The sequence below is a fragment of the Lepidochelys kempii genome, chromosome 15 (assembly GCF_965140265.1).
Source record: "Lepidochelys kempii isolate rLepKem1 chromosome 15, rLepKem1.hap2, whole genome shotgun sequence".
NCBI classification, from domain to species: Eukaryota; Metazoa; Chordata; order Testudines; family Cheloniidae; genus Lepidochelys; species Lepidochelys kempii.
In genome coordinates, this window is record NC_133270.1 from 6,047,802 (window position 1) to 6,060,753 (window position 12,952).

Here is a 12,952-nt window from a genome sequence, read left to right on the forward strand (position 1 = left end):
CTGAAATGATTGTCAGCCGTTGATTTCATGGAGGGAGGGGGGAGCAAATTAATACAAAACAAATCTGGTGTATTTCTTGTTCTGATCCACTCCATCTATCTTTTACATCTTTGGCTGGCAGCAGACAATGCAGTAGGACTGCTAGCTATCCTCATCTCCTGCCTGCTCGCCATAAGACGGTACAATAGGACTGCCAGCAGGACTAAAGAGAATGACCTGGTCGAGTCACTCCTAATGTAGTCCCTGCGCCCATGTCTGCCCAGGCGCTCCTGACTGACCTTACCGAGGCGGCCAGGAGCACCTCGGACATGACGACGTTGGTTATCAGGCCTATTGCATCGTCTGCTGCCACGAGGCAATGGGTTGCTGCTGTGTAGCAATGCAGTACCGTGTCTGCCAGCACCCAGGAGATATATGGTGACAGTGAGCTGAGCGGGCTCCATGCTTGCCGTGGTATGGCGTCTGCACAGGTAACTCAGGAAAAAAAGGCGCGAAATGATTGTCTGCCGTTGCTTTCTCGGAGGGAGGGAGCGAGGGCCTGACATGTACCCAGAACCACCCACAACAATGTTTTTGCCCCATTAGGATCTCAACCCAGAATTCAAATGGGCGGCGGAGACTGCGGGAAAGCTACCCACAGTGCAACGCTCCAGAAGTCGACGCGAGCCTCGGTACTGTGGACGCACTCCGCTGAGTTAATGCAGTTAGAGCATTTAGTGTGGAGACACACACAATCGACTATATAAAAATGATTTCTAAAAAACCGACTTCTATAAATTCGACCTAATTTCGTAGTGTACATATACCCTATGAGAGAGGAGAAGATTCCCACAGGTTTCAGTGGGTGGCTATGGGTGGCAAAGGATTTTAAAGCTAATGGACATTCTTTCCTTGCACATTAAATTCTATTCATACTTCTTGCCCTTAATCTCAAGCCCTACATCACACTGCCCAGTCTACATCCCAGATCTGCTCTCCTTTTGCACCCTCTCCACCAATATCACCAGCTTTAATACCCCTCACTTTCCCTCCCCAACTTCTCCTTGCCTGCTGCCCCTTATGCCTGGACATCCTTCCAAAAGCAAGTCTCCAAGCCCTCTCAGCTCCGCAGTCAAATCCCATCCAACACCCACTTCTGCACCATCCCCCACAAAAAAAAACACATTGTAAAAACAGAGTTACTATACAGGGTGACAAGTTTCAGAATAGCAGCCGTGTTAGTCTGTATCCGCAAAAAGAAAAGGAGGACTTGTGGCACCTTAGAGAGTAACAAATTTATTTGAGCATAAGCTTTCGTGAGCTACAGATGAAGTGAGCTGTAGATCACGAAAGCTTATGCTCAAATAAATTTGTTACTCTCTAAGGTGCCACAAGTACTACTTTTCTTTTTACACAGGGTGAGTAACCATCTCTGCTTCCAGTAGTGTCCCTATAGGTGCTCCACTCTAGGTGATTATTAAGCAGTTCCCTCTATGGAAGGAGGGGGGCTTCAGAGTTGAGTCTAAGTTTGAAGCTAGAACAGCGGAGCCAAATATGGCATCAGAAGTGGAGGCATGAGTGACTGCATAGTGTTCAGCAAATGTATGAATGGACATCCAAGTCACAGCTCTACATATTTCTGCAATGGGAATGATCTTAAGAAAGGCTATTAAAGTAGAGAGGGATCTGGTGGAGTGAGTTAATACTCTAAAGAGAGGTCAAAGATCATGAGACTGCTTAAGATGGCATAACGGTTCATCTCTCCTTCCTGCTTTGCCAGTACTTTCCCCTCTCAGAAACAAACAACTCTCTCTGGCTTCCTCTACCTCCTCCACTTCTACTCCCACTCCCCTCTTCCATTCTCCGTGTCTTGATCTATCCTGCCTTTCATTCTGCTTCTCCCTTCAGCTCAACCATCTCTTTTATAGCCCCCCTTTTGCTTCCCACAACCTGACTGATCTGGGAGTGGAGGGGCTTTGGTGAGAGGTAATAGAACAGTGGTTCTCAAACTTTTTTACTGATGACCCCTTTCACATAGCAAGCCTCTGCATGTGACCCCCCTTATCAATTAAAAAGACAAATATATTTAACACCACTATAAATGCTGGAAGCAAAGCAGGGTTTGGGGTGGAGGCTGACAGCTCCCAACCCCCCCATGTAATAACTTCATGACCCCCTGAGGGGTCCCGACCCCCAGTTTGAGAATCCCTGTAATAGAGGTTCAAGCTAGGCAGGTTTGACCGCCATGGAGGGTCAGGGAAGACAGGATAACCACTCCCATTCCTTGACATCCTGCCCCCCCTCCCCTTCCAGAACTAAAAATGAAGACTTTAAAGGGCAGAAAAGATGAATCAGTATTTGCCCAATGCCGGCAGTCCCAGACATATCACCTCATTTCATCAGAAGCAGTGGCCTATTTATTCTATTTTCTTTTCTCTGCTCTGTGTCCTTATTTCTTCCTCTTCTGTCTCTAAATAGACTCTGTCCTCCTTCTCCTGGGTTTTCTGTTCTTCCCAATTTTCTATGCTCTGCTCTTCTCTTATCCCAGTTTTTCCACTCTGTTCTCAGTGAAAAGAAAAGGAGTACTTGTGGCACCTTAGACCTACCAATTTATTTGAGCATAAGCTTTCGTGAGCTACAGCATCCCTTCATCGGATACATACTGTGGAAAATAAGTATTGTCCACAGTATGCATCCGATGAAGTGAGCTGTAGCATCTGATGAAGTGAGCTGTAGCTCACAAAAGCTTATGCTCAAATAAATTGGTTAGTCTCTAAGGTGCCACAAGTACTCCTTTTCTTTTTGCGAATACAGACTCACTGAGAACAGGTTTCAGAGTAACAGCCGTGTTAAAGGCATCCTGGGAGAAGTTATTTGTAAGGAGGGATTTGAATGATGTGAGGAAAGCCATTCAGCACATGAGGAGAGGGAGTGAATCCTAGCATAAAGAGAAAATTTAGAGATGGACAGAGAAAATGGTTAGGTCTGGAGGGAGCAGGAGAGAATGGCAGCAGAGATGGAGGCAGATGGAGCTTTTTCAGGCCTTTGAAGGTGAACAGCAAGAAACATGAACTTAGTGCAGAAACTGAGATGATGCCAAGTGAAGGGATTCAAAGAAGGGAGTGACATGCTCTGAGTGGCAGGAGGAGATGGTATTTTTGGCTGATCCATTCTCTGTGGGTTACAGGAGGACATAATGAAACATGGAAGACCTCAAAAGGTGGCAGACCAGCGATGACCAGGGTGTAGAAAGACAAGATTAATGGCTGAGAGAGAGAAAAGGATGGATTTTTAGAGGAAGATGTGAATGTTTCATGAGCAAGGATTCCAACATGATACATAGGTTATGAGCCTGGGTGGTGAGGACGACGGTGGAGCTGTAGGTGGTTTCAAAAGCGGGAGGAAGCCAGGTGGTTTTGGGAGAAGAGAGAAGTTTAGTTTTCACCACTTGGAGTGTGAATTTGCAGCAGGATATAACTATACAACACGTGGATCTACAAAGACACTGCTTTACCTGATGTGTCACCAAGCATGTTGTGACTCAGATCCAGAGATTCCATTTTATTGTTAGCCGGGAGGGCATCAGATAGGTACTTAGCTGCATGGTCATCAAACTCATTTCCTGAAAGTTTAAGGGTAAGAACTGTAGTATTCTCCAGAAGCATAGCAGAAAGGGCCTCGGCTCCTTTAACTCCAAGTCTGTTGTCAGATAAATCAACATCTGGGGGAGGGGGAAAAAACCCAAGAACAAAATCACCATTTAGCTAAAGGGGAGATGTCAGAAAGACTCCAGCTGTCCGCTGCGATGGAAAAAACCCTTACAGCAGTATTGCCAAGCCTCAAAGTTCAAAAATTACAAGATTGCCTCCCCCAAATCAATTTTTAATTTACGAAAAGCTGAAATAGTGGCTTTTGCTCTGACTTCTGAGTTTTTAAACTCCTCCTGCCCACCCTTAGTGTGTTTGTAACAATTACCCTGTTGTCAACTCTTCCAAATGTATAGTGAATAAGGTAATTTTGACCCAGCTGATGGAGCTCTGACTACACCCCATAAAGATCAGGGTGCCATTGTGCCTGGTGGTCCACAAACACATAGGGAAAGACAGTCCCTGCCCCCAAAGCACTTACAGTCTAGTGCAAAGCTTGTTGGTGAATTTGTGCTATGACCCACCACACTCATCTCAGCTAGGGGCCTCCAACCAGCCATTAGATGAGAAGAACCTTCTAATCTCTGCTGAGCTGGGCAGGACTCACACAGCTGCCCCACAGAGGAAAGACTGTGTAGATCATTAGCAACACCCAAGGCATCCAGACCTCCATTAGCGCTAATGGGACACCTTGGAGAATGAGACTCTTTTTGGAAAGACAGGTTTATTAAACCAAGTTCTGACCATTTTGCGGCTCACCTCCACTCTGCACACACATGCAAAATCTTCCGCATAGGCACTGTCCCACACAGCTGCCACAGCCTTCTCTTAAAGGGACAGCTCTCATTAACTAAAACCAAACACTAAAAATGCAACAGTAAAAATAAATAGTAACACGACATCAACATTCACTTCACTGAATAATTTCCATTCAAGAATACCAAAAGAATTTTCCAAGGAGCTCTCTGAATCATAAATGTTGATTTTTAACAAACCTTGGCACCAGGGCTTAAATTCTCAGAGATTGTTTCCTGGAGCACCCCTCTCCCCCCCACACCTAGTTTGGGGCTCCAGGCTTCAGCTGCAGGGCAGGCTACGGTGCTGGGGCTCCTGTGGGTTTGAAAATATTTACCTGTTGAATTTAAGCCCTGCTTGGCACATTGGGGAAGTTCCAAAAGACTGGAAAAAAGTCAGTGTAGTGCCAATGCTTAAAAAGTAAACAAGATGACCTGGTTAATCACAGGCTACTCGGAATTGTAAATAATGATGGGGACAGATCAGTTCTACAGTGTGATCTGGACTGTTCAGTAAGGCAGTTTCATCTGGGTGATATGCATGAATATAGCCAAATGCAAAACCATACATCTAGGAACAGAGGTTATGCTTACAAGATAGGGGACTGTAGCTTGGAAAGCAACAACACTGGAAAGGACTTAGATGACAGATAACCAACTGAACATGAGCTCCCAAGGCAATGCAGTAGCTAAAAGGGTGAGTGAAATCTTTGGGTGTACATGCAGGGGAAGATCAAAAAGAAACAAGGTGTTCTTACCTCTGTGTACAACATTAGTGAAAACATTACTGGACTACTGGTTCCAATTTTGGTGTCCACATTTTCAAAAGGATTTTGAAAAACTGGAAAGTTCAGAAAAGAACTACAAGAATGATTTATGGACTGGAAAACCTGCCTTAGAGAGAGATTTAAAAACTAATTTAGTTTATGCAAGAAAGAAGGGACTTGATCATGGTCTACAAATACCTACATAGGGAAGAAATTTCTGACAGCAGATGATCTTTAATCTAGCAGAAAAAGGCAGAATGAGATCCAATAGCTGGAAGATGAAGCTAGACAAATAAGGACTATAGATAAAGTGCAAACTGTTAAAAGTGAGAGTAATCTATCATTGGAACAACTTACTAGGGATGTGGTGAATTCTCCATCAAGACTTTAAATCAAGACTAGATAACTCTCTAAACGATGCTATAGCTGAAACAGAAGTTATGGGCTTGATGTAGAAGTTACTGGATGAGTTACTATGGCCTGTACTGCAGGAGGCGAGACTAGATAATCTTAAACTGCTCCTCCTACCTAAGCATCTCCTATTTAAAATGTTAATTTGTTAACAAACACTGTTACTGTACCTCAAGAAGAGCTCTGCATAAGCTAGAAAGCTTGTCTCTCACCAACAAAAATTGGTCCAATAAAAGATATTACCTCCCCCACCTTGTCACTTGTACGCTTAAGAGATTTATTAAATCAGCAATTACTTTTATAGTAAATCCAATTATGTAACAATACAAACACTAAAATCAGGTTTTAGAGGACATCAAAATCTATTGTCTTTCAAGGTAAATATTAATCAAGGGTTTAAGTTCTTGCATCAATAAATTCTGATGTCTGTCTCAACAGACATCAATACTTATATATTAAAATGCAGTTCTGAAAAGGGACTGTAAAAAATGGCATGGAGGATTTCATGTGTGTGCGTCTCAATAGTTCCCAGAGCAAATGTATTTAGTTTACAAGTAAAACTATGGCAGCTTGTGCCCAAAATAAGCTGCAGACACCAGTGTCCAGCTCATCCTCCTTGCCTGCCTCCACTGCTTCCTACCTTCCCAACTACCGGCTTGTCAAAGTGATAAACTGGGGGTGTGGAGTGGGGGTCAATGGGGTGTGTAGAAAAGGGGAGACACTCTTCCCTCACCTCAGAATCCATCTGTTGGGGTAGTGCTACTCCAGCTTCATGGAACCTCACCCATCTGAGATCTCAGATATCTGAGGTAGGAGACCTAGGCTCAAGTCCCTGCTCCAGATTAGGCAGCCTTGGGATTTGAACTGAGCTCTTCCACTTCAGAGGGAAGTGCTCAAACCACTGGGCTACTGAGTAAACGCGGAACACCTTCACCACCTCCCTTAAGCCACTTTCTACTTGACAGCTTTGGTGGCTGCCCACCCAGTTTGCTAGCTTCTGTGGCTCCGTTTTTTAGGCACCTAACTCTCCCCATGCATTGTCTGGAGAGCTGGTGTACCTGACTCAGGAACGTGGATTCCAATGGGTGGCAGGACACCTAAAACTAGGTGTTGCAAAGCTGAGCAAAGTCCACTTTGTCACCCTAGCCCAGTCCTTACAGCACAGATATGAGCTGGAGCACCCTGTATGGGGCTTAGCTCTGCTAGCCCTTAATTATAAGACAGTTGTTCTAACTGCCAGTCCAGCAAACTCAACGTGGAATCTGAAAGTTAAGATGGGCTTTTTCTGCCTTATGCATCTTCAACAATATCCTGCAACTATTCTCCCAAATTCCAGTTCCGTTACTGATTCATGAACCAGAAGAGAATTCAGCTCCCTCTCCCAGAATGCTATTGACTTTGCAGAGATAACAGGAGTAAAGACATGAATTCATAAAAGTAAAGGCTATGAATACATACATGGAGATCTGAATAAGAAGGCACTATTTTAAATAGTCACTTTTCAAAGTAGGGCCCAATTCTGTAGCCCTCTTTCATGTGAGCAGTGACAATCAATGGGATCAGCCAAATATGCAAACAAGAACTTCCTCCTCTCTCATAAAACCTTATTGCCACATTCTGATACATGCCTTACAACAGAATTACCTTTGAATTAAGACACAAACCTGAAATGTAACAGTTTTCTTTTAACATCTCTGCAACTGCAGCTGCCCCTTCTCCATCCAGCCAATTATCACTCAGGTTTAACTTTACGATGGAGGTGTTGGTCATCAAGGAAAGAGATAAAGCTTTGGCACCCTGGAACATATAACAGCATAATGAGTCACTCATGGGTCTATTTGGTACAACGAGCACTTTTAGTGGTTTGCTTATTTCAGTTTTCCTTAACCTATCAAGAATATATAGATTGACAAAAGCTCGCCAGGCCCTGGCTGTATTTCTGAAGAACACAAGTGAAAGTCCATACCCAACAACAGGTCCCATCCTGCTACCAGTGAAGTCAATTGCAAAATTCTCAGCAACTTCGAATGGATGCAGGATCTAACCCACTGTCTCTTAAGGAAAGTAGTAGAAGTCCCCTTGTGTGAGTGATTTAAAATTAGACTGGAAAAAGCAATGCAGAATAGAGTTAGAGTTCAAAGGATGCAATACGAGTTGGTAAGTGTCATTAATGATTTCTCCATCCACCTAGAAATAATAAAAAAGTTTACCAATATTCATAATGCAGAGAGAGAGAAAATTACAAATATCTGATTTGTGCAACTCGAGGACGCCTGGTGCCTTCACTCATTGTCAGTTCTATCAAGCAATCAGTAACTAATACTAGGATAAGTACCACTTATGATTTTATTTCCGTTATTACTCCTAGGATCTAGAGCCATTAAGTTTGGAATAAATTACTTAACTTGATTAAAATATTTTAAATTTGGAAGTAAATGGACTGACATTATCCATGAAATTAAAAAAAAAAAAATCTACACTCTCCAACCCTAAATACAGTGTAAGGAACAAGAGGGTGAAGGGATCTAATAGGTCTACTTCAGTTCTAATTTCCTTAATTCTACCATGTTTATTACCATCACAGGTGAGCATTAAGGCTTGTTGCATTTTACGGCATGAGTCATGTGTTCCTGCAAAGTAAGTTGTGTAAAACCAGAAGCAACTACAAGCCCATTGTGGCTAGGACTGTGACACTAACCTACATACAGAACTTCTTTAAAAAGTTTTAGAATGTTGTTTAAACTTATGAATTTTAACCATATAGAAACACATGTATATTACATTAAAAAAAAAAGTGTACACCCAAGGAGGATAAAAATCTTATCCCACAGCCCTGGGTATTCCTGTGGGGTGCAGTGGGGAGAAATCTAATCCACCGTCCCACAAAAAGGACAGCCAGGTGCTGTCAAGATGACAAAGCTGACCAATTCCCCTTAAGATGTGCTAAATTTCATGTGGCATCTCATTTTGCTTAAATACATTTATGTTGTTTGACTGCACTCCCTCTCCCCCTTAGCTGAAAGCCCACTTCCCCTACTCGCCATTCTTTATAAAGCAACAACAGCTAAAATTCTTAAATGTATTATTCCTTCTTAGGTTTAAATTAAGTCCCCTTGTTCTGGCCTGTCCAATAACTTTCAATAGATCATCAAGTTTTACTTTGTTCATACCCAAACATAATATATTTAATGCTGGTCTACACATAATATACATCACAAAACCAAGAAAGTGAAAAGCTAATATCAGTTTAATTAGTACATATACTTTATTTCCCCCATCCAGAGACACCCCCTAGCCACTGGCACAACCACCATACATCGCAGAGCGCACATTACAGCCTTCACTGTGCCAAAGTGAAGTGATTTATTCTATTTTCTGCAACCGTTACCTGTGTGCCAAGTCCATGGTGCTTCATAATCAGTTCAGAGTCCTTCATGTGACGCAGGAAATAGGATATGGGTACCACTCTATATAGTTGGCAGGCTGCTATGTATCTGGTCCTTCCAGTTGGGTCAAAAGGTTCCTTGGTTTCTATATTAGAAAAAGGACAACGGACATAGAGAAAACAAGCTGTACAAACAAAAAACAGCACTTCCAAATTAACAATTTTACCAAAAAATGGAAATTAAAGAATTTATATTTCTTTCCAGCACCTTCCCCAGAGTCTCCATGCACTCAAAGTTAACAGAGCAGAGCAGAGTGAGGCAAGACTCAGGAAAGCAGAATTGTCCAAACATACTTGACGCTGCTGCTTGTTGTGTGTTACATGATCACATACAATTATTTACAAGATCCCTGCCTCATTAGAGGCTTGATCCAAAAAAAAGTGACTGATGTCAATGGAAGTCTTGCCATTGATTTCAAATTGGTTTTGGATCAAGCCCTTAGCCCACAAGTTGCATTCTGCTCAGTGAATTCTCTGAGTGATATGGATAAAAACAACGTAACAGAAATTATATAAATAAAGTTGTAAATATTTAAGCATCATTTAAGGTAAACGTTTAATTTAAATTTTAAATTTGATTAAAAGCAAGTGTTCTGTGTGCAGACCTCCTCTTCACTTTTATTTCAGTAAGTTATATAAAAATAAAGATTGAAGCCGTCTCTCATTCTGGACTCACCATATAACTCACACAATGAATGAGGTGGCCAAGATCTGCAAAAATAATAAGGTAATAATAATGGGTAATTAAGAACTTTAACCTAGTGAACAAGGGAGCATATGTACTTTACCTTATGTTTTCCATCTCCCAACTTTTCAGTCAGTGAATGAGATCACAAACTGTTTGCACTGAGTTTCCTAAGAGCGTTGTTTATTTTTGGTTTTGCTTTGTTTTGTAAAGAGAAAGAAAAAGGAATTAAGAGTACATTCATTCTTCACTTAGAGAAGATCAGGGAAAATTGCATGTTCACTGCCAGTTTTGATACTGTTCTACAGATATAGGACAAATTGTGCCAGATCCAACCCATGTCATGCTGGAAGAGATTCCTACCACTGTGCAAATCAGGGCAGGTGGGATGTTTTGTACCTTCTATTTCAAGGTCAGTATCCCACTCTTCCTCCCTCTCGCTATCTTCATCAGCCTTCTCCTCACTCTCATTCCCCTCCGAATCATCCGGTGTGTTTGTTCTGTTACAAGCATCTCTTTCCTGGTGCACAGCGCGCTCACAAACGGACCTGGGGACAGTCTTGAAACACACAAGAAGGTTACACAGAAATTCTTCTTTTCACTGAATATAAAGATCTTACTCTTGGTAAGTAACTGCTTAAGAGTGTAAGCTACTTTGTAACTTCAAAAAAAGAAAAGGAGTATTTGTGGCACCTTAGAGACTAACATATTTATTAGAGCATAAACTGTAGCTCACAAAAGTTTATGCTCTAATAAATTTGTTAGTCTCTAAGGTGCCACAAGTACTCCTTTTCTTTTTACGGATACAGACTAACACGGCTGCTACTCTGAAATTTGTAACTTCAGTTATTATTGAGCCAACTCTTACTAACATTACAGTAAGAAATCCAATGAGTGATTCACAGGCACCCATCTCATAATCTATTTCTGTACTGGTGGAAGGAGCTGGACTAGTAGTCTGAAACTGACTAAACAACAGCCCTGACCTGGAGGGACTTCTAGTGGTGAGGGGTTCATTCAATACTTGCACTTTCAGTTGGAACTGCTAAAGAGTATGACAACAGCACCTGTCCTCTAGAACTGGACTGTCTCCATCACACAATGCATTTCAGACACCTCCCGTGATTTTTGGGCATCTCGTACTACATTTGAACTGATGAGTTAGCTGGGAAAGACAACTAGAATCACAATGTTTGGGTCTAAATCCTTTGCACTTGCAGCATCTTTCATCCAATGATCTCCAAGCACTTCAGAAACATTAGTTTGGTTAATCTCATACTCCTGTGAGATTAAATCCTAGTCTTCATCAATTTGGCTACCACCACTCAGAAAGATGGATTAACTGTGTAACTCTTGCAGTGTGTAAATAACAAAATGCAAAGCTTTCTTCACAACAATAACAGCTTGAGATTTACTTTGAAAAAAGACAGCTCAGATTTTGGAGAGTAGCTGAGATCTACCCAGGCCTAACACATTTCTTCAGTACCAGCTAGCCCTTTAGACTCCCACTGCACACTGGGGACTTTGCCTAAAGGGCTGGAATACAGCTCAAGGGGAATTCTCTAAAAGCACCATGTGGATTTCAGAGCAGGGATGGTGCTGTGCAGGGGGGGGATGGTGCTGTGCAGGGGGGGGATGGTGCTGTGCAGGGGGAAAGAGAAGGGTCTTGGACAGCCAGGCCCCTGGTGGGCAAACCAGCAGCCTCTTCACCTGCTGATTTCAGTGGTGAAACACCCCCCATCCTTGTTCCTGCCCCCCGTGATGTCCCGCGTCACTCCGCTGCCCAAACAGGGCCAGGGGTGCAGGCTGCCTGCAGGCTCAGGCACACGCCCCAGGGGCCGGGAGCGGCTCCCTCACAAGCGCCGGGGCACAAGGACGGGCCCGCCGAGCTCCACTCGGTCCCTGCCCCGCACGCCAGCTCCCCGCCCCCGGCCTCACCGCGCCGCAGGAGGCGGCGGAACGCACGCTGCCGCGGCGGAGCTCCGCCCGGGGCCGGCTGGGTGGCCGGACCCCAACAACCGCCGCGGGCGCCGGGCCCCGCTCTCTCCGCACCGGCACTGGCAGCATCAGGCAGCGCGATCCCCAGCACCCTACCCGCCATGCGGGCGGGGCACGAGCCACGCCTATGGCCACGCCGCCCAATCAGAAGGGAGAAAGCGGCTCACGTGCGCCTATGGAACCAATCAGCGCTCAGGGGTCGTCTAAAGGGGCAAGTGGCTGCTCACGGCTTGTTGTGCTGCTGCCATGGCAATCCTGGGAGCGGCCCCAGTAAGGGCTGGGCCTGGTGCCTCGGCGCGGCCCCGCCCCCGCCCCCGCCGCGCCTCCCAGCCCTGCTGGGCCCCCAGTGCCCCGCCCCCACCCCTACTGTACCCCCAGTATCCTGGCCCCGCCCCCGCCGCGCCTCCCAGCCCTGCTGGGCCCCCAGTGCCCCGCCCCCACCCCTACTGTACCCCCAGTATCCTGGCCCCGCCCCCGCCGCGCCTCCCAGCCCTGCTGGGCCCCCAGTGCCCCGCCCCCACCCCTACTGTACCCCCAGTATCCTGGCCCCGCCCCCGCCGCGCCTCCCAGCCCTGCTGGGCCCCCAGTGCCCTGCCCCCAGCCCTGCTGTGCCCCCAGTATCCTGGCCCCACCCCTACTGTGCCCCCAGTATCCTGGCCCCGCCCCCGCCGCGCCTCCCAGCGCTGCTGGGCCCCCAGTGCCCTGCCCCCACCCCTACTGTGCCCCCAGTATCCTGGCCCCGCCCCCGCCCCTACTGTGCCCCCAGTATCCTGGCCCCGCCCCCGCCGCGCCTCCCAGCGCTGCTGGGCCCCCAGTGCCCTGCCCCCACCCCTACTGTACCCCCAGTATCCTGGCCCCGCCCCCGCCGCGCCTCCCAGCCCTGCTGGGCCCCCAGTATCCTGGCCCCGCCCCCGCCGCGCCTCCCAGCGCTGCTGGGCCCCCAGTGCCCTGCCCCCACCCCTACTGTGCCCCCAGTATCCTGGCCCCGCCCCCGCCCCTACTGTGCCCCCAGTATCCTGGCCCCGCCCCCGCCGCGCCTCCCAGCGCTGCTGGGCCCCCAGTGCCCTGCCCCCACCCCTACTGTACCCCCAGTATCCTGGCCCCGCCCCCGCCGCGCCTCCCAGCCCTGCTGGACCCCCAGTATCCTGGCCCCGCCCCCGCCGCGCCTCCCAGCGCTGCTGGGCCCCCAGTGCCCTGCCCCCACCCCTACTGTGCCCCCAGTATCC

At 46.3% G+C, this 12,952-nt stretch overlaps 1 protein-coding gene across 8 annotated transcripts in view; it reads right to left on the bottom strand.

The window, feature by feature from the left end:
- The window catches only part of LRRC74B (leucine rich repeat containing 74B), a 60,807-nt gene extending 48,981 nt beyond the window's left edge, over positions 1-11,826 (bottom strand). For 5 of the 8 annotated variants that reach the window (XR_012155138.1, XM_073313510.1, XM_073313512.1 and 2 more), the window contains exons 1-5: positions 11,667-11,826; positions 10,128-10,287; positions 8,987-9,129; positions 7,263-7,395; positions 3,494-3,700 (exon numbers count right to left, since the gene is read on the bottom strand). Coding sequence is in view for 7 of the 8 variants with exons in the window: in XM_073313510.1 (XP_073169611.1) it covers positions 3,494-3,700; positions 7,263-7,395; positions 8,987-9,129; positions 10,128-10,287; positions 11,667-11,795 (772 nt within the window). In the remaining variant the exon portion in view is untranslated. Of the gene's footprint in view, positions 1-3,493; positions 3,701-7,262; positions 7,396-8,986; positions 9,130-9,719; positions 9,755-9,831; positions 9,927-10,127; positions 10,288-11,666 lie in introns of those variants that run through there. The other 3 variants (XM_073313513.1, XM_073313514.1, XM_073313515.1) reach the window with 3 other exon arrangements.
- Positions 11,827-12,952: the final 1,126 nt, after the last annotated feature.